Genomic DNA, 21917 nt, shown 5'->3' on the forward strand with positions numbered 1-21917 from the left:
TTTCAATCTTCCTTTCTCAAGCCTCTTGATCTCATATTTACTCCACGTGCCTTTCATCCACCTCAGGAACTGAAATGCCACACATGGGGTATGAACCCTGCTTCGCAGATCTCTCTCTTTTTGCATCTCTCTCTCTTTTTCCTCTGTTATAAGCCAGCGCTCTGGGAATCGCAAACATGCATGCTACTCTTGGGGAGTGTAGTAACAACGTCATTTGAATGGGACGAGGGGACCACCATTGGGTATCTCTGAACAATAGTTCTCTCTCTTTCTATTTGTTACATTCATGGTGGCATACGCACATCTGTCCATAGACTCACACACTCATAGACACACACTGTACCGTGTAGATCTCTGATAATCCTTTGAAGCTGGCCCTCCCCGACTGCAGGACTAGTGGCCATGGTCTGACTAGCTTCCTGCCAACCACGTCAAAAGGTCATCTGTTGTCTGCTGGGTAAAAGAATCATACACACATTGAAGGGCAGCAGTGACAATGAACAGCAGTGACGTGTCCAAATGATGTATGCCTAATCTTAATTTTAAACTGCTTATTTTATCATTTTAAATCTAAAAAACCTTTTGTAAAAAAAAAAACAAAACATTATTGAAAGGGGCTCATGTGCTATCTTTCTTTAAAATAAATGCCACTTGGTTTGATATTTGGTTATCTATTGTAACGAAATTCACTTTTAAATGTAGTATACGTGTCCAAATACTTGTTGGGCCCTTGTATGCTCAATATTTATGAGAATGTATGCCTAGTTACAAAATCATCTCGCAAGATGAAACACATACAAGTTAGACATTTGAGAGGCAAGATAACATATTTGTGCATATTTATACTGATGCTATATTACACCCACATTTGCACGACAATAAACAACTGACTTGTTAACAAGTTAACACATGTAAACAAACAAGTCATCACATTCTTTCGCACTCCCCATTGAATCTGTACATTGCAACTTGTGAATTCGAATGTAAACAAACGAGTTATTTGTGATTATTGCCATAGAAACTAGATTTGAAATTATATATGTATATATATAACAACTGAGAGACGTCAACAGCTTCTACAGGCAGCATGACATGTTCAAATATGTATGCCGAAAAAACGCTGCATAAGACTGATGTTAGTTGTATTATATCATATGTTCGTGAAATAATGCGAAATGTCTTCAAATCAATAAAAGAAATTGACATACTTGGGATATTGTAAGGCTCCTTGGCAGTCCATTTATTAGTTTACGTTATTTAAACAACCTTAGATATTTTTGCTTGTATATTTGATTGACAGTCACTTCTGCCAACACAGAGGGAGGGATTATGAGCCAAAGTAGTTTCTTATTGGATGGTGGGTATTAATCCCGCCTACAAGTTTGGTTGAGAGAACAAGAGTGTAATATTCATTTGTCATATGACTGCTGAGAATAAATGCTTGGAAATACGTTCAATTTAATTACACAGTCTTCAGGTGTAATGTTAAAACACATGAATTATAATTATTTAATATAATTATATACTATAATACACATTATTTAGATTTTTAAAATGTATCACATTTAAAATAATAAAATAAATAAAATTAAAATATGATTACAAAAGTAGGCTCAAAATTAAATGAAAAAATATATATATTGTACATTTTAATAATGTAGTTTTGTTAAAGATTACACAAGTTCTTCATTACATTTATCTATGATTGGGAAGGTTAATGTTTTTAAAATTAATTGTATTCCAAAATTTAACTACCTGCTACAATCTCTCCCTGTAGATGTCCCCCTCTCTTATTTAAAGCAATTTGATAGCATAGCGAAGTCCTTCATTTGGAAAGGTAAACGTCCCAGATTATATTTCAGTAAGTTACATAGGCCGATTGACAAAGGTGGGCTAGGCCTACCCAAGATTTTGTTTTATTATTATGAATTCGGTCTCAGATATTTCACCCATTGGTCGTTCCCAACTGAAAGAGCCCCTCCCTGGTTCTGTATCAAACAGGAAGTTCTTGCCCCTATTTCACCATTGCAAAGCCTTTCTAGCAAACTAATCTGAGAAGTGTTTAAATTCTGACATTTTCTTTTAATGTAGCCTCGAGCATATTGCTGAACCCAAAATTGTGTATTAATAAGTCCCCTTTCTGCTGGTCAGAGTGGATTGGGAGGGGGGTTACTACACTCGATGACCTATATGAGAGTGAAGTGTTGATCCTTTGAATATTTGGTTCAACATTTTGGGATTCCCAGATCTCAGTTCTATAATATTTATTTCTCTGCCACATGCTCTGTACTATTTGTGGGAGTAGCTTACACCCCTTAAGTGGCAGACACTCTAGGAGTGGTGATTACTGCTTTTGGGAAAGGTCATGAGGCATCAGTGTATTACTCCCTGCTCATTCAGAGTCTGGGGGATGGAGCTTCTACTTCCCAAGAGATTATGGGAGAAAGATTTAAACTTGATATTGGAGGAGAGAGTGTGGGCTAGGATTCTGAAGAACTTCAAGTCTGTATCTAGAGATGCAAGGGTGCGCCTTATGCAATTTAAGATTTAACACAGATCCTACTGAACCCCCTCTGGATTCTATAGGCATGGTCTTAAAGACACACACCTGCTGGCAATGCCAACCAGAAGATGGAGACACAACCCATGTTTTTTGGGGATATGTGTCAAGATCCAAGAATTTTGGTTGAAGGTTCAGAGTTATGTGTGTGATGTGTTGGGCACTCCACGTTTTGTCCCAGACTCTGTATTTTAGGCAATGGGGTGGCCATCAATATAGGGGATAAACACATAAAAAAGTGGGACCTGATCAGTGTTATGACAGGCAGACAGATTGTTTTAAGGGGATGGAAGTCGGCTGGAGTGGCCTCATATTGGGAGTGGTGCGCGCAGAGATGGGGAGGGTGGCAGCTTTCGAGGAGGTGTCTTGTAGAAGGCTGGGGAACTGGGATTCATTTGATGGGAAATGGGGCAGTTATTTGTCGTTTTTGGGGGACCCTTGGGGAGGGGCTGTGGAGAGAGAGGCGTAGTTTTTGATGTATAGGATTATTTTGTGTGTGTGATGGTGTACTTATGTGTGACCACGGGGATGATCGTTGGGGGTCGGGTGAGGTTGGAGATTGGGGAGGGGTAGTAGTGGGAGTTAAATGTTGATTCAGTGTATATATGTTTTGTTTTTCTTTGTCATCTATATGAATCTATAAAAAAAATGTAATCGGAAAAAAGACTTCACAAGTTCAGTTTGTTATGGAATTGAAATGTGTGCATCTTATAAATAGGCAAAAATATTTTTGGGGTATGTTCACTCACTTAAAAAAAAACAGTGTTGTGGTTAGCTGTCAGGTTTTTATTTTTTTTATAATTAGGCCTATTATTTACTTATTTCTTGGTTGATGTAAAGTTATATGGTAAACTAAACCATTTAGCAAACTAAATGCTTGAAATTGCCAAATAAAGATTTCATACAAAGGTGTCACTACAGTCTTCAAAGACAAAGGAGAACTGGCTCTAACAAGGACAGAAAGAGATGTGGAAGGCCAGATGTACAACTAAACAAGAGGAGAAGTACATCAGAGTCTCTAGTTTGAGAAATAGATGCCTCAAATGTCCTCTGCTGACAGCTTCATTGAATTCTACCCGCTCAACACCAGTTTCATGTACAACAGTAAAGAGAAGACTCAGGAGGATTTATGGGAAGAATTGCAAAGAAAACGCCACTTTTGAAACAGAAAAACAAAAAGAAAAGGTTAGATTGGGCAAAGAAACACAGACATTGGACAACAGATAATTGGAAAAGAGTGTTATGGATCTTAACCCCATTGAGCTTTTGTGGGATCAGTTAGACTGTAAGGTGCGTGAGAAGTGCCCAACAAGACAGTCACATCTATGTCAAGTGCTACAGGAAGTGTGGGGTGAAATGTTACCCGAGTATCTGGACAAACTGACAGCTAGAATGCCAAAGATCTGCAAAGCTGTCATTGCTGCATGTGGAGGATTTTTCTGATGAGAACTCCAAGTAGTTTGAGAATTTCTGAAAATTTTTCAAATTGTAATAGTAGAGGGGACTGGGTAGCTTAGCGAGTATTAATGCTGACTACCACCCCTGGAGTCATGAGTTTGAATCCATATTGTGCTCTTCCAGCCAGGTCTCCTAAGCAGACAAATTAGCCCGGTTGCTAGGGAGGGTAGAGTCACATGGTGTAACCTCTTCATGGTCACGATTAGTGGTTCTCGCTCTCAATGGGGCACGTGGTAAGTTGTGGGTGGATCTCGGAGGATAGCATGAGCCTCCACATGCTGCGAGTCTCCACAGTATCATGCACAGTAAGCCACATGATAAGATGCGCAGATTGACTGTCTCAGAAACGGCAACTGAGACTTGTCCTCCGCCACCCAGATTGATGTGGACCCCTCAGCCATCCCTTTCGGTTGCCGGTTGATGAGGAGCTCCAGCGCCACCAGATCGAGCACTCCTTCTGTGTCGCGATCCTCAGTCAGTTCCTTGACGGCGCATCCTTCCTCCTTATCCCTAGTTTCGGCACCAGTGTAACAGTTTATGGAGAGGAGGAAGCAGGGGCTGGCTTGACAAAACACATAGATATTTATTGTTGCACTTTTCAGTCGCACACAATAACACACTTCATGCTTTTCAGCTTCACTACACATAAACTCTGTTGGCTTTTCAGCTCAACACTACAAACAGTCAGCTTAATGCGTCTCTCTCTCTCGTTTGTCACTGTGTCCTCTCCTTAAATACTCCCGCCACCCTTCACTGGAATGCAAGACCGGTGGGGCACACAGGTGGACATCATTCACCACTTGTTGCTCTGCTTAGACACCATTAGGCCATGCCCTCCTTGACACAGCCAATTTGGTAAATAAAAGTACCAATTTCTTTCCATAAGAGCAAAATCTGTACATTATTCCAAACCTTTGGTATATATGTATGTAACTGATATCAATAGGCCTATCCTTCATTATTAGGAGAAGCAAAGTTGTAACAACCTCAGATATCTTTTTGTATGATAATGTGTTAGAAAAGGGGAAATGATGAAGTATTATAAACTTCCCATCTGCAATAAATACTCCCAGACTCAAGTTCCAGAGTTTATCCTGATTGACAAGCTAGTGACGGACTAAAACATTTCTAAAGAAAATGATTTTATATTCCCCATTTATTTCAGAATAGTTACTATTATTTAAATCAACAGTACAAAGGACAACACGAATCCTGGTAAGAATTTAAGTCTACAATTAATTATTTTATTTATTAAATAATTTTTACACATTACTGGTTCAACTAATTGATTGAACTTCAACTTTTCTTTCAGCAGATTGTATTCATTTCTGTGTTGCCTCTTACATAGTGTTCAAAGAGTTTAACCTGCCTATATTGTTTGCTACCTACCCCATTGGTCTCCTACCTAAAAACAACATGACTGTTAATAATACAACAGATGGTTTTGACTATGACTATGACTATGTTGATGAACTGTGTGGCAAAGAAGAAGTGGTGAAAGTTGGATCCATTCTTATTCCACTGTTTTTCACTCTTGTGGTTGTGCTGAGCTGTATCGGTAACATCCTGGTTCTGGTCATCTTAGCACTCTATGAGAGTCTCAAATATATGACCAACGTTTTCATCCTCAATTTAGCTCTGTCAGATTTACTGTTCACTTTTGGACTTCCATTCTGGGCGTCTTACCACATCTGGGGCTGGACATTTGAAGAAATCGGCTGCAAAGCTGTGAAATTCCTGTTCTACGTTGGGTTTTACAGCAGTGTGTTGTTCTTAACTCTGATGACCGTTCAGCGATACATGGCAGTTGTTCACCCTCTGTCCGACTGGGAGAAATGCAGAGGGTTTTCAGTCGCTCCCATTATCGTGTGGATCCTGAGTGGATTGGCTGCACTGCTGGTCTCAGTTTATAACAAAGTCCAACAAGACCCATTTACTAACATCACACATTGTGAATATGACCGTACTGAAGTGAAACATGGCATTATTTATTTTCAAAATGTTTTTTTCTTCATTGCATTTGTGGTTATGGGATTTTGCTATACCAGAATGCTTCAGACGATAACAAAAGCACGGACCAAAAAGAGACACAAGACTGTTAGACTCATTTTCTGCATTGCGCTGATGTTTTTTATTGGTTGGGCTCCATATAACATTGTTATCTTCCTAAGCTCTTTGACCTATCATAATGTACACCCGTTCACGAAATGTACCATAAGCATTAACCTGGACTATGCATTTTATGTTTGCCGACTGTTGGCTTACTCACACTGTTGCTTGAACCCTGTTTTTTATGTTTTTGTTGGTGTAAAGTTCAGGAATCATTTGAAAATGATACTGCAGACCATTTTTCAACCCAAAAAAAAAACCTTCCATTCCCAGCAAGACAAATTGGCAAAAAATCATTCACAGAGTTCAACGTACTGACAGAAACCTTGAGTACGTTCACCGAATACAACGAGCCAACAATGAGTCCTAAAATACCGTGTGACATTGAAAATTGAGATGCACGGCACTCTGAATGAACGAATGAATAAATGAATGAACGACTGAACTTTAGATTTATATAGCGCTTTTCTGACACTACACTTAAATGACCTTACACAGTGAACAGGGGACTCTCCTCAAACACCACCAGTGTGCAGCATCCACTCTGGAATACTTCATTCTAATATCAGAGTCAGATCATTTTGTATTGAGACCGCGAAACTATATAATTGACCGCTGTCCCAGAACACCGAATTTGCGCATACCTGTGCTAGTTTCAAAAAAGCTTGTACCTTTATATATACTGTGTGCATATATATAAATATATATATATTAGGCTGTAATGCTAAATTGTATGGTAGCTGTAGTCCCGCCTTAAAGTTAAAGAGCCAGTCGTCTGTTTGTTTACTCTAGAACGAACATGACAAATACCTTATAAACCTTATTTGGGATAAAGTTGCACATTTTATGATACCGTTGTTGTCTGAGTTTTCTCTTGATTTGAAATATGTCACTTGAACATTGTTTTGATCAACACTTTTGGAAATGTAGGTCTTTCCCCATTCAAGTCAATGGGTGTTGTACTAGCATGACTGGGAACAGATAGTTGAAGGTGTTTAAAAAAAATGGCTGCCGAGTGAAGTGACTTGCCTCAAAGGGAATTAGTTCTGCAGTCTCTTTCCAATAACATTATTTCAACTTAAACCCATATTTCATCTGCATTTATTTATGTATTTGCTATCATGCTATTGTAGTGTTTAATTATTATTTGAAAATGTTTCTTGAGGCATGCAAAGCAGATTTCTGCCAATATACTGGAACCTTTAAATCTGCATAGTTAAAATAAATGAATTAAAAAGACACTGTAAAGATCTCACAGTAATGATGGGTACAATATAACCTCACACTCATTGAAAAGGAAACTTTTCATAAACTAAATATTGGATGATTATAAACTGTATTCTTCTTTTTTTTTGAGGTTGGCAAGGAACCACCAAATATATATGTTCCCTATTTTGTGAAATCCTAACAATAAATCACAAAATTTCTTCAGAGTGTGTAATAAAACTAATTTTCCATTTTCTTACGAGTGTTGTCATTATTAAAGAAAAAACTTCCAGTTCAGCTCAGAGTTTCCAGAGGTTAAATAAATGTCTTCTGAAGCGACATAAGTGTGGGTGAGAAACAGATCAATATTTATGTCCTTTTCTACTATATATCTATAAATGTTTTTTTTTTTTTTTTGCCGATTTGCATTCTTCGTGCATATCGCCACCTACAGGCCAGAAGGAGAATTTATAGTAAAAAGGACTTAAATATGAATTTGTTTCTCACCCACGTCTATCATGTCGCTTTTGAAGATGTGGATTTAACCGCTGGAGTCGTGTGGATTACTTTTATGCTGCCTTTTTTGCTTTTTGGGCCTTCAAAGTTCTGGCCACCATTCACTTGCATTGAAATGACCTACAGAGCTGAAATACTCTTCTAGAAATATCTGTTTATGTTCAGCAGAGGAAAACAAGTCATACACATCTGGGATGGCACGAGGGTGAAGAAATGATAAGATCATTTTCTTTTAGGTGAACTATCCCTTTAAGGTTAATATTTTGCTAACATTATTTACCTTTATGATGGGTTTGTTTTCTCGTCTGATCTGTGACTGTCATTACAAAAACGCGTTCAAGAAGCAGAACAGGTTTTTTAATCGTGAAAATCTCAAAGACACTTTTTGTTTCCTTTAAGCATGTTACATTAAAACGACTACAATACAGGAGGTTTGGGGTGGATGCATGTTTTGCACTGTGCTAAGCTGCTTCATATGGTAACGTGCCATTGTGCTTTTCAAGATAAAAATCTACAGAAATAATAATAATTCAGGTAAGAACTAAATGTTACAGATGTGTATTGTTTAAGGATATTCTCATCTGAAAAAGTTGCAGAAGTGATCTTATTGATGTCACTTTGTCTTTTTCTTCTTTGATCATCTACAACAGTTGAACTGAACCTGCATTAATCCTATTTGTGAATCAGTTAAACTGTTTGCATGCCCATCAACATGAATGATGTGTAAGTCCAATATGGTGTAGATGATGAATATCCCATGACAGGCACATCTCTCTCCTCTTCACCTGTGTGACTGACTGAGCACCAGTGGGCGGGGCAAAGGGTGCAATGTTGGAAAAATAGGTGTGGATGTCTTCCTGTAGTGGCAGTCATATGCAGATGTATTTGATCCTTGTGACATCACAAGTTCCACAAATTCCAAACAAGACATTTTTGCAGCTTGGTTAAAATAAATGCTCTTTTTCTAATAAAAAGGAAGTTTTCAGTTCTGAAACTTAAAGTATGTTTTTATAGTACAATGACCTCTTATTTCTAAAGTTCAAGGAAAAGTTTATTCCTCAAGTCATGATCCCTTTAATCGTACACTTGTGCCTTATAGAGTTCCTCATTGGCTACCACTCCTTGTGTTCCCGGATCATAATGGCCAGCCCATTTAAATGGTTTATGAATCTCATTTAATCCATATATTGTCACTAAATATTGCATTAGACCTTTCTTAAACTTGATTTCTAGTTACAAGAACAGGTTTTGTACCTCTGTTTGTAATTTATTGGTAATAGGCCTAAATGATTTGATCTAAGGAAACTCAATTTAACTCTTCAGTAAAACAATGGCAGAAAACACTCTCATTTGTATAAATCTCTCATTATGTGTATTTTCACTAGATATTGCATTAAACCTTTGTTAACTTGATTTCTAGTCATTAGAATGGTTTCTTTTACTTCTTTCGGAACTGATTGATAGTCTTTATTGACCATATACAATTATTTTTATTATATTATTTTATTATTTTTAAATAGCATTATTTATTGGTTATTTTTACTATATAATAAAAATATATATATTTTTCTATTATATAGCTATTACTAACAAAATTGTTTTAATATTTAACACAAAAATTTTCTTTGGCACTTATTTTCTCAAAAATGGCACATACTGTACCTGTAGTGATACTAGTCAAAAATGATGACATTCATGAGCCTAAACCTACTTACAGATTAACTCTGGTACAGAACAGAACATTTCATGGAACAATAACAATACAAAGAAATATATTAAACGTTAACAATATTAACCGACGACCATAAATGTAAACTACCTGGTGGTTTTGTATACACATGAATGACTGGTAGTAAATGTTTGCCTGAGCCTGTGTGCACTGCATTTGGAAAACACAATGCTTGTCTTCACATATTTTGGTGAACACAGTGCGCCCCTCTTCCTATTTTCTCCACAGGTGGATCTGGACATTTTTTCATGGGGTGGCAACACCAACACAAGAAATAAAAAACATATGATGTGTATACATGTATACATACATACATACATACACACATATACACACACACATATATACAGTGAGGAAAATAAGTATTTGAACACCCTGCTATTTTGCAAGTTCTCCCACTTAGAAATCATGGAGGGGTCTGAAATTGTCATCGTAGGTGCATGTCCACTGTGAGAGACATAATCTAAAAAAAAAATCCAGAAATCACAATATATGATTTTTTAACTATTTATTGATATGATACAGCTGCAAATAAGTATTTGAACACCTGAGAAAATCAATGTTAATATTTGGTACAGTAGCCTTTGTTTGCAATTACAGAGGTCAAACGTTTCCTGTAGTTTTTCACCAGGTTTGCACACACTGCAGGAGGGATTTTGGCCCACTCCTCCGCACAGATCTTCTCTAGATCAGTCAGGTTTCTGGGCTGTTGCTGAGAAACACGGAGTTTGAGCTCCCTCCAAAGATTCTCTATTGGGTTTAGGTCTGGAGACTGGCTAGGCCACGCCAGAACCTTGATATGCTTCTTACAGAGCCACTCCTTGGTTATCCTGGCTGTGTGCTTCGGGTCATTGTCATGTTGGAAGACCCAGCCTCGACCCATCTTCAATGCTCTAACTGAGGGAAGGAGGTTGTTCCCCAAAATCTCGCAATACATGGCCCCAGTCATCCTCTCCTTAATACAGTGCAGTCAGCCCTGTCCCATGTGCAGAAAAACACCCCCAAAGCATGATGCTACCACCCCCATGCTTCACAGTAGGGATGGTGTTCTTGGGATGGTACTCATCATTCTTCTTCCTCCAAACACGGTTAGTGGAATTATGACCAAAAAGTTCTATTTTGGTCTCATCTGACCACATGACTTTCTCCCATGACTCCTCTGGATCATCCAAATGGTCATTGGCAAACTTAAGACGGGCCTTGACATGTCCTGGTTTAAGCAGGGGAACCTTCCGTGCCATGCATGATTTCAAACCATGACGTCTTAGTGTATTACCAACAATAACCTTGGAAACGGTGGTCCCAGCTCTTTTCAGGTCATTGACCAGCTCCTCCCGTGTAGTTCTGGGCTGATTTCTCACCTTTCTTATGATCATTGAGACCCCACGAGGTGAGATCTTGCATGGAGCCCCAGTCTGAGGGAGATTGACAGTCATGTTTAGCTCCTTCCATTTTCTAATGATTGCTCCAACAGTGGACCTTTTTTCACCAAGCTGCTTGGCAATTTCCCCGTAGCCCTTTCCAGCCTTGTGGAGGTGTACAATTTTGTCTCTAGTGTCTTTGGACAGCTCTTTGGTCTTGGCCATGTTAGTAGTTGGATTCTTACTGATTGTATGGGGTGGACAGGTGTCTTTATGCACCTAATGACCTCAAATAGGTGCATCTAATTTAGGATAATAAATGGAGTGGAGGTGGACATTTTAAAGGCAGACTAACAGGTCTTTGAGGGTCAGAATTCTAGCTGATAGACAGGTGTTCAAATACTTATTTGCAGCTGTATCATACAAATAAATAGTTAAAAAATCATATATTGTGATTTCTGAATTTTTTTTAGATTATGTCTCTCACAGTGGACATGCACCTACGATGACAATTTCAGACCCCTCCATGATTTCCAAGTGGGAGAACTTGCAAAATAGCAGGGTGTTCAAATACTTATTTTCCTCACTGTATATATATATATATATATATATATATATATATATATATATATATATATATATATATATATATACACACACACTTCATGTCCGGAGTAAATTTTTAATTTAACAAACAGATTTAAAACTGAAATAGAAACCAGGTCTTCATTGTTAATTTTTGGTACTTTTCAAATACCTTTTATGTACAGATTTTTATTTTTGCTTTAGCCTGGTATCAGACCGAGACTTTAAACGATACGTTTTAAAAGTGACGTTTGAAGAAAACAAATACATTTAAAAGGTAAATATCACTTGTGCAGAATATTTTTTGGGGGAATCATCTGCAATCAAACTTTAATTATATTATAATTTAGGATACATTGAATGTTAGCTATGAAAACACATTAAACATGTGATTATATTAAACATGATACAGAATTTGAGATGTGCCGAAAATGACAGTGATGTGGGAATTTTCATGACTTTTAGAAAACAAAATGACAAATAAGACAAATCTCCTGTGAATTCACAGTGCTACGAGTGCTAAAGTTGAAGAAAAACCCAAATACAGCATATCAATTAAAAATAAATAAATAAATGGTTTAAAGAACAAATACAGAAATACATTCTGCTTTTAACCAGTTGTTTTCACATGTAAACGTTAAATGAATGTTATTAACGTTTTCATCTACAGCCCTCATTTACTGTGAAATTCATCATATTAGTGACACGTGCAGCATGAGCATTATGCCAAGATAAATGAAGCAGTCTTAGTTGTTTCTGAACAAAAAGTTTTATTGCTTTTCATCATCTGTACATGCAATATAGATAGACTTGGTTGGGAAAAAAATGCTTCAGTGTTTAAAGTGATACTCGGTGCTGTTGGTCCGGTCAAGGGCACTTTATCAGATTGTTTTTCTGTAATAATCCAGTAGATTTTGTATTCACTGAGAAATCTGCCTCTGAGTGAAGTTGTGCTCGTCTTACACCCTCACCCACAGTTTCACAAGATAATGCGGTCAGATTTTGTGCACTGTATATTAATATTTTGTACTGTTTGCATATAGAAATGTACACTGCATCTGTTTAGTCTTATTTGACAAGATATGTAATTAATCCCTGCCTTTTTTCACATTGTATCTTGGAATAAGACTGAAGTCTTCTTTTATTTACAAGGAAAATCGATTATAAAGTAGTGCTCCCTACATAGGATACTTGGTATTATATAAGCCCTATGACATCATGATATCACACAGGGCTTGGATGGAAAGTAAAATAACTACATGATGTAGCAGCACTGACGGGGCTAAACCGACAGAATTTGTTGGAAGCGTATTGATGAACGAAGTATGTTTCGAAAATAAAAAACAAATCAGCCCTTAAACGGATAGAGAGGTCACAGGCTACTAACACGTAGTCAAAAGGTAACATCATTTGATAAGGCAAAGGCAAGACATAGGTAGAAGCATTTCAAATTTAAATAGATTCTGCTAATTATTTATTACCATTCATTTCGCAAAATTTCATTATATCGATTTTTTTAATGATTGGATTAGCTTTCACGGGATCTAACGATGAAACGGACACGTAGCAAGTTCCTCTCGCATATCTGTGATTAAAGTTACACTACTGTGAAAGTCACAGCATTCACCAAAATTAAAAGACTTTAAATAATATTAATAATGATAATGTTGCATAACGAATATGAAGCCTACATTCTCAATGATTTAGTGTAAAAATAAATAGTGATATAGTTTAATAGTGTAATGTAAATAATTACAAAGATTTGTTTATGTACATACAGTTAAATCAGGCATTTCAACAAAGACTACTATGACATATAAATACTTTACAATTTAAATAATTTATTTGGCATTACAGTAATGAGAATTCGATTTTTCTTGCATTACGGTAATGGCAACTTTGTGGAAAATTTACTTAATTGTTATGAAAACAATGTCACAATAGAAACAAAAATATGAACGGTCCTAATAGCCTTCATTTTCTTTATGCAAAATATATCATTTCTTTTAATTTTAGGGTAAATATGACTTGGGCATGTTCTAGACATGTTTTTATGAGATTCACAGATTGTGCAGAGAGCCGTATGATGGAGTACAATGTAGCAAGACATCTTTGCAACCCATAGCAAAATTCATCATTCAAGTGGCAAGAATCTGTTCAAGCTTTACAAAGAGGGAGTGAAATCTGTTCATCTTCATTATTAACAATAATTATAAAACTAAGCAGAGATTTAAGCCACTCCATTGCTGACATAATGAGAGCAAAACTAGAAGGTTTGCCATTAATCGATGTAAATATACCAACCATTATTCTCTCGTCACACATTCCTTCTAATTAGCAATTCACAGGAGCTTCAACAACAGTGACGATACAATTTTTCAAGTATTCGATGTGACTTTATGGTCACCAACAGTGGACCCGCACCTCCATTAACAGTGGATAACAAGTTTTAGCTGTACCACCTTCAGTTTGGGGAGACAGAAGCAGATTACAGGACAGCGCAAGCCAGGAGATCTGTCTCAACTGTGAGAAGATGGTCGGAGGCTATTTCAGTTGCAGTTATAGATGTCTGAGTGTCAGATGGTGGGAGATGCAGTGAGAGGTCTCCCTCTAACTCTTCTTATCTCTCTTCCCTGTGTTGCATGCTGCACTTCCACAATTATTTGTTCATACATCATCTGCAATTAAAAGGAAATTAAAATCAGGTAAAGGGGACATATGTTCTGGTTTTGTTGGCTTGACAAAGGCAAAATAGAGTTGTTCAACAGACTTTGTTTAGGATTTTTTACAAAATCCCTAAACTATTATTAAAATGATCAATTATAACTCCTTTTTCTGACTTGTGTTGCTATATCTTCCCTAACTGATCGGAATAACCATTTTTGTACAGCAGACCATTAAAAATCTCCAAAATTCCATAGATTTACATTGACGGAATGTTCAAACGGAATGCTTGTTAATTCAAAATCTAATTCAAAAAATTCAAATGTAAACAATCATACACAAGGCCTGCCATATAATGGCTTTAAAGGATTAGATCACCCCAAAATGTAAATTCAGTCATTGTTTACTCACCCCTGTGTTGTTATAACCTCATATGACTTTCTTTTTCTTAACACAAAGGGAGAAATTGTGAAAAACTGTTGTGCTCAGTGATTCAATACAATGATAGTTTATGGTGACCACATCTTTAAGCTTCAAAAAGGACACAAAGTAAAATTCAGAAGTCTAATAAATTATTCCATGAGACTCATGAGTGTTATGAAAGCATACGATAATGTTTGGTGTGAAACAAACAGAAATCGTATATATTATTTAGTAAAAATGTTCACTGACCGTTGATCTCCTGTACACGCGTGCGTTCATGAGTCTGCATGCAAGCTTTAGAGCTTTTTGCACGAGAGCAACAATAGTCACGCAGCACACGCTAGATGGGGTGTTCAAGCGAAAATACGTTTTGTTTCACTTCAACAGAACCACCAGCGATATTAACAACAGAAAACACAACATAGCTGCACACAAACCAGAGAACAGAACTTACAAACATGTCTGAAGAGTGTGTAGTGGAAGAATAGATGCATTTCAATTTCCAGTCCTCAATCAAAAAGTGTGATGGAGGAGGCTGAAGGTAGCTACCAGTACCTCTGCTCCCTATAAGCACATATAACAGTCTAAGTAGGGCACCAACTCCAGAAACTCCACCGGATGCCCCTTCTCGTGGACACGAAAGCAGTAATGGAACACAGGTAATCGCCCCGCGCTCGCACCAGGCATCGCATTTTGGACCCGTGCCTGTTCATAGCAGATGTGGTTACCATGCACAACGCTAAATATAGAAACCATGCAATCGACAGAATGTCCTGTTGCTCACCGCAGCAGCTTAGAACAACAAACTCTAACATAGAAAAGATAACATTTATTGCATGTTGTTTGGCAACAGAGTAGGACACGGTGTGACTAACTTCAGACCCATCTCTCTGTTTGATGGAGGATTAATTTTCTAACAAATAAGTCTGAACATTTGAATGCATCTATTCTTCCACTACAAACTCTTCAGACATGTTTGTAAGTTCTGTTCACTGGTTTGTGTGCAGCAATGTTTTGTTTTCTGTTGTCAATTTCGTTGGTGGTCCTGTTGAAACGAAACAAAATTAGTTTTCGTTTGAACGCCTCATCTCGTGCGTGCTGCATAATTACTGTTGCTCTTTTAAAATACTCAAAGACAAGTTTTCCACATATATATCACTTTAAAATAGGTTTATGTGCCATTATATAAATAGATACAAATTAGAGGTCAACCGATATTGGATTGTGCTGATTCAATGATGTGTTGAATGAAAGCCAGTTAATCTGCCAATATTTATTATGAATTTTTTTTAAATTGGTGGCCTATATAAACTTTTAACTTTAAAGGCACTTTAACTTTGAAATACACCGGGGACTCCTATTTTGAAATGTTTGCACTTCACTGCTTCCAGCTGCTTATTCAAACAATTAAGGGATATAAAATGTGCACTCCTACAATAATCTACAACATATTACAATATAAACAATTAAAAGTAAACATTTGCAAATTTCATCAGCACTACATCATCATCACCAACAGTTGATCATTAGTAATCACTTGTCATAAATTTCCGATATGGCTTATTGATTGATTATTTATTTAGCCTGATAAGGCAAAAAAAAAAAAAAAAAAAAAAAAAAAAAAATCGCATGCACCCCAGAGGACTGTTTCCATTGATCAATTGGCACTTTTCCACTACACGTTACAGTTCGACTGGACTCTGCTCGCTTTACTTTTCTGAGCTTGCATTTCCACTGCAGTTTAGTGCCACCTCAACGTGGGTGGGATTACAGGCTGATCGTCATAGTGGCGCCGCCTCTATTGCCGTGACATCATCTTAAACGTGACACATACACACAATAAAGGAGCAATCAATGAATGCGTTCTTAAATCTTGGTATGTGGCCATATTTCACAGCAAGATGACAAACTCTGTTTCAAAAGAGGCTTTTTGATTTTTGATTTTTTGGCTGACAGCAGCAAGACAAAATACTGCTAAAACAACAGGAGAGTTTGGGAAATCATACACCAAAGCACAGACGAGGACATCACTATGTTAGCTCAAAGACGACGCATGAGGGTATGCTAACCTGCCATCTAGAATGACGCTGGTAGTGACGATTCTCTCTCTGACCAATCAGTGATCTGCAGGGTTTTGACATCACATTTAGTATCGGCTTGGAACCTCGACCAAGGTGGTACTAAAAAAAATACCAGGTACTATTCACAGTGGAAATCCCCCAAAAAGCGAGCAGAATCGAGTTGAGTCAAGCCATACCGTGCAGAGGAAAAGCCCCAAATGTGAGTTGAGATGTTTCAGGGAACACTCATGTGTGGTAGAAGATGCTACGGCTCGATAGACTCACCTGCATTCAGCAGTGCTGGATTCTCCTTCAGTTCACTCACATTGTGCGTGCTACCATTCTCTCTGAAGGCCAAGAAGGGAACCTTACTCTTGTCCTGCTCCTCGTTTTGCACCTCCTCTCCGTCTCCATCCTGACGGGACAGTTTGGTTGCCATGGGAACCTCTATTACCTCCTCAAAGGCCTCTCTCTCTGCCACAATGCCATTTTCTCTGAGATGGGCATCAACATTTGAACTGAAGACAGAAGAAACAGAACCTTTAATACACACATATAATAAGCATGGCTTAAACGAAGTTATTGTCTAAAGGAAATGTTGTGAATAACAAACATAAACCCTGCTCACACTTTTAGTAAACTGATTTATAAAGCTTGGAATGGAGGATAAGAGTTGTAGTTACCCCTTTTACCAGCAGAAGGCAGGAGAGCGACAGATTCTCAACATATTAGTGGCAGACCTTTTTCTACATTACATTAATGTTTAATTCATCAGTAGACAATTTTATTTAAAGGGACTTACAAATGAGGGAAAATAAAAGCTGTGCAATAATACTGAATTTAATAGTAAAATAAATAGTTCAACTAAAGGAACAGTGCAAAAGGCATCCCAATAGCAAACCTTGCTGATTGAAACTGAATTACTAAACCCAGAAATGCATAAAAGCACAAAAAAGGCCTCTAACAAAAGATCTAATTTTTTCTACTGCTGATAGTACTTTAAAAATCCCCATAATAACATGAAACAGAATAGATAACTACTTCAAATCAAGTCATTTTTATTTGAATAACACTTTTCACAACAAACATCGTTTCTATTTGGCCTTTTCGTCACTTTTATTGATATACTGGAAAGTGGATCGAAAATGAAGAAGAGGGGCGAATTGCACTGGAAGCGTGTTTACTAAACACTGATCCCAATTATTATAATTTAAAAACCTTTAATTCACCTGTGACCTGAAGGGGCATGATGGGTGTAATGAAGCTAGGGCCCGTATGTCCATTTCTGTCACTGCATTCTGTCGCAGAAGTTTCAGGAGCCTGAGGGGCCAACACATTCACTGGCAGACTGCTGGATACTGAACTTGCTAAGAAGAAAGAGAAAGGAGGTGGAATTGGTGATGTCTGATTTGCAAATTAATAATTAGTTTTATACTTTTATAAGATTCACTTACCTGCATCTTGTCCACTCTGTTGGCTGCCATCACCATTTCTCTGAGGAGTTGTTTTCTTCAAGTGAAACACAGAGTGCATGTTAGAGAAAGAAATGATTGGCAACTATACCAAAAAGGAGGCGACAATTGCATGCTGGTATCAAATCTTACCTGATCAGATCGCCGTGTGCGTTTCATAATTTCCTCAAGGCGCTGTGATGCACAAGAACATACTCTTAACTTTAAAAAAAATTGTCAAATAACATGCCAGCTTTCTTAAATAAAAAATAATCTTTATTTATATTAATTGCTTCATACTGAACTCAAAACACAACTAGCACATTTTGTGTTCACAGTGTTTTGTTGATGTTACCTTCTTCCTTTCCAGTCTCTCGGCCTCCTCTTTCTGGAAGTGTTTCTCTCTTTCCTGGCGCAAACGCTCTACCTCTTCTCTCTGTCGAGCCTCCTCTTCCTCTTTCTGAACAAACAAATGTGCACAAAACACACATTTGGATAGACCTCTTGCATAACTTCAACAATATTTCTTTTGACATACATAAGATAAATGAACTTATTTTTTCAGGGCTGCCCGAGATACCATTTTCTAAATGGTAACAATTTTTTAAAAGGGTCATGACACAACGCTATTGTGCATTTCGCGGCACTTTTAAAAGACGCAATGTCAAGTTATAACTCTAAAAAACGAGATCTCCCATTCTTGCTGTTGTGCTGTTTTGAAAGCGTCCTGGACCATTTTTTCACCCATCTGTGCTATTTTAATTGTTGGTCTTTTGTAAACATGCACTACATGGACATCTTCGATCATGTTGATGCATTTCCAACAATGTGTGCTGGGTTTTAAAAGTGGTACAAGTGCAACTTTTAAAAACATGTCTCATTCTACTGCTGCCACTGACTGGGAGAAACAAATGGCCTGTTGAAGCCAGTTGAAGCACCCAATATCACCGGAGGTTGTATTCCATCCATCCATCCATCGTCAACCGCTTATCCTGTGTACAGGGTCGCGGGGGGCTGGAGCCTATCCCAGCTAACATTGGGCGAAAGGCGGGGGACACCCTGGACAGGTCGCCAGTCCATCGCAGGGCCCGGAGGTTGTATTACGTTTCCATATTCAGAAGATTTCAGCGTTGATTGCTTGTGAACCAGTCGCAATATGATTCAAGCTTTGCAGAGGAACTTTTATTGTAAAATGGGACAGTTAAAATTGGACTATTGGATCAAAAACCATAATTAATGTGATTTTTAAATGTTATGACTGTTAGATTTTAGTTTATGCTGTGCTCGAGTAAATGGTTTGATACATTCAGATGAAATGTGTTGGGTGTACATTGTGCTAACACTGAAAAGTACTTTTATAATTTTGTGTAGAGTTTGTTCATTTTCTTCAGATTGAGTTTCAAATATGGCAGTATTGAAAAGGCTGCAAGATTTTAGCCAATCACAACAGTGGGTGTTTACATTGAAGTGTTAAATGGCCAGACAGCTTAAAAAAAGAAGAGGGCCAGAGACAAGGTGGAAAATTATTATAAACGACTAAATTATGCAAAAAAAAAAAAAAAAAAATGATATGCTATTATAAGTGGACCTCAGGGAAGATGATGATAATATTGTAAACAAAAAAATGAGTATGTCATAACCCTGTGTTTAAATAAATCTATTGAACACACATAAATATTTTATTAAAGCACATTTTGTAAGTTCACATATCTTGAGCAAGTCTGGTATGGTGTTATCTGTCTGGTGTGATTAATGAGTGCGATTGTGTTGCCTTTACCTGTCTCTGCAGACGCTCAGCCTCATCTTTCTCTTTCTGTGCTCTCTCCTCCTCTAAACGACTCTCCTCCTCCTCCTCTTGTCTCCTCCTTTCTTCTGCCTGCCGCTGGGCCTCCTCCTCTCTCTTTACTCGCTCCTCTGTCTTTCTGCGGGTCATCTCCTCCCTGATGCGTCTGCACACATAAAAACTATGATTTGAATACGTCTTTCAGCATATAATTCTGTCATTAAATTCAATTCGGCTCTAAAAAGTCAACAAGCTGTGACCGCACACCTTTCTGCCTCTTCCTGTTGTCTCCTTTCCTCTTCTTCTCGCTCTCTTTGTTCTCTGGCTTGCCGTCGTTTCTCAGCCAGCAGACGAGATGCTTCTTCAGGATCTGTTGTGCCTGCAGAAGGCCGTGCTGATGGAGGACTTCCAGTACCTTCCATATAGAGAAAGAGAGACAGGAACAGAATAAATGATGTTTCAAGCTACAATAATTGTGGAATGTGATGTTTAACAAGTGGTTGAGTAGAAATAATGACCTGCAGCAGGTTTAGGTTTAGTTGCAGGGGCCTCTGGTTCAGTTTTAGCAGGATCAGCATTTGGCCCCTGCTCCTCTTTTTTGCCCACCTCCCCCTCTGGTGTAATTCTCGGGCTCTCTGGTGCAACTTTGTTGGGCCTAATGTTGCCTGGCAATAAGGATGGGTTACTAGGAGACAGAGGCATTGATGCAGGAGGAGGTGGAGACCTGGACTTTTTGGGGCTTTTTAGGGGCATCTTCTGAGGGGGTTTAGCAGTGGAGCTCCTGAAATTTGGACAAAAACAAAATAGGTGAGTGGAAAGTAGTTTATCTATTTAGTAGTTTATATTATTTTGTTGAATAAAACCTAAAGCACCATACTAGTTGTGCTATTTGTAGTATGTAACTTACATTTCCAGTGTTACGAATTAAACTCAAACCACAGCAAAGTTTTCCCCTAGACATTGCACTGTAAACCCTAATGTTGTCATTACTGAAACAATCAAGTTGTGCTAATCAAACATTACTTGAAATGTTAACTCAAATAATCTGTTTCTTGAACTTCTTTGCTTGAAAAAACATAAAATTTTAATTGTTTGTAACTCAAAAGTTCAAGCACAAAATTGAAGTTGTGGGGAATACCAATAAGTCCTTGCGATTTAATTATTTAATCATGTTTGCTTTGTCAAAAGGAGATAATAGGGCATTTTAAATGGTTGTTATTAAGAATTTGATGTCATGGAGGTTTTAGCTATTTTAGTATTATTGATGTTGTTTTATTGCAAATAGTTGTTTAGTGTGAAGTCACTTTAAGGGTGAATATGTTCCCTTTGGTGATGTTGGACCTTGTTCAATTCATGTAATTTCTAATTGTGCATATGAATGTACAGTTGAAGTCAGAAATGTACATACACCTTAGCTAAATACATTTAAACTCAGCTTTTCACAATTCCTGACATTTAATCGTAGAAAACATTCCCTGTCTTAGGTCAGTTAGGATCACTACTTTATTTTAAGAATGTGAAATGTCAGAATAATAGTAGAGAGAATGATTTATTTCAACTTTTATTTCTTTCATCACATTTCCCAGTGGGTCAGAGGTTTACATACACTTTGTTAGTATTTGGTAGCATTGCCTTTAAATTGTTTAACTTGGGTCAAACGTTTTGGGTTGCCTTCCACAAGCTTCTCACAATAAGTTTCTGGAATTTTGGCCCATTCCTCCAGACAGATTTGTAGGCCTCATTGCTCACACACGTTCAGTGAAAAAGTTCAGTTCTGCCCACAAATATTTTATCAGACAGAGTTCAGGGCTTTGTGATGGCCACTCCAATACTTTTGGCTTAAGACTTTGTTGTCCTTAAGCCATTTTGCCACAACTTTGGTTGTATGCTTGGGGTCATTGTCCATTTTGAAGACCCATTTTCGACAGAATGTGATGTCTTGAGATGTTACTTCAATACAGGTGAAACTCGAAAAATTAGAATATCGTGCAAAAGTTCATTAATTTCAGTAA

The 21917-nt window shown here is 37.6% G+C and overlaps 3 protein-coding genes across 4 annotated transcripts in view; 1 reads left to right on the forward strand and 2 right to left on the reverse strand.

The window, feature by feature from the left end:
* Positions 1 to 1279, reverse strand: part of fyco1a (FYVE and coiled-coil domain autophagy adaptor 1a) — a 29353-nt gene extending 28074 nt beyond the window's left edge. Inside the window, exons 1-2 of the mRNA XM_052091763.1 lie at positions 1209 to 1279; positions 344 to 453 (exon numbers count right to left, since the gene is read on the reverse strand). Of these exons, the coding sequence (XP_051947723.1) occupies positions 344 to 404 (61 nt within the window). The 5' untranslated portion in view covers positions 405 to 453; positions 1209 to 1279. The remainder of the gene's footprint in view (positions 1 to 343; positions 454 to 1208) is intronic.
* Positions 1280 to 5097: 3818 nt separating this feature from the next.
* Positions 5098 to 7588, forward strand: LOC127619129 (chemokine XC receptor 1-like). Of its 2 annotated transcripts, none has more exons than XM_052091901.1 (2): positions 5098 to 5233; positions 5334 to 7588. In XM_052091901.1, the coding sequence occupies exon 2, from the start codon at positions 5435 to 5437 to the stop codon at positions 6443 to 6445; it is 1011 nt and encodes a 336-aa protein (XP_051947861.1). In that variant the 5' UTR covers positions 5098 to 5233; positions 5334 to 5434; the 3' UTR covers positions 6446 to 7588. The 2 variants fall into 2 exon arrangements, with proteins under 2 accessions (XP_051947861.1, XP_051947860.1); XM_052091900.1 differs by having other exon boundaries at positions 5101 to 5233; positions 5331 to 7588.
* A 4246-nt stretch (positions 7589 to 11834) lies between these two features.
* LOC127618861 (ensconsin-like) overlaps positions 11835 to 21917 on the reverse strand; it is a 58857-nt gene continuing 48774 nt past the window's right edge. The window contains 10 exon segments of the mRNA XM_052091519.1: positions 11835 to 14202; positions 16957 to 17189; positions 17355 to 17356; positions 17908 to 18038; positions 18126 to 18180; positions 18276 to 18317; positions 18478 to 18582; positions 19900 to 20071; positions 20173 to 20320; positions 20424 to 20686. Coding sequence (XP_051947479.1) covers positions 14192 to 14202; positions 16957 to 17189; positions 17355 to 17356; positions 17908 to 18038; positions 18126 to 18180; positions 18276 to 18317; positions 18478 to 18582; positions 19900 to 20071; positions 20173 to 20320; positions 20424 to 20686 — 1162 coding nt within the window. The 3' untranslated portion in view covers positions 11835 to 14191.

This window comes from Xyrauchen texanus, chromosome 25 (assembly GCF_025860055.1).
Source record: "Xyrauchen texanus isolate HMW12.3.18 chromosome 25, RBS_HiC_50CHRs, whole genome shotgun sequence".
NCBI classification, from domain to species: Eukaryota; Metazoa; Chordata; class Actinopteri; order Cypriniformes; family Catostomidae; genus Xyrauchen; species Xyrauchen texanus.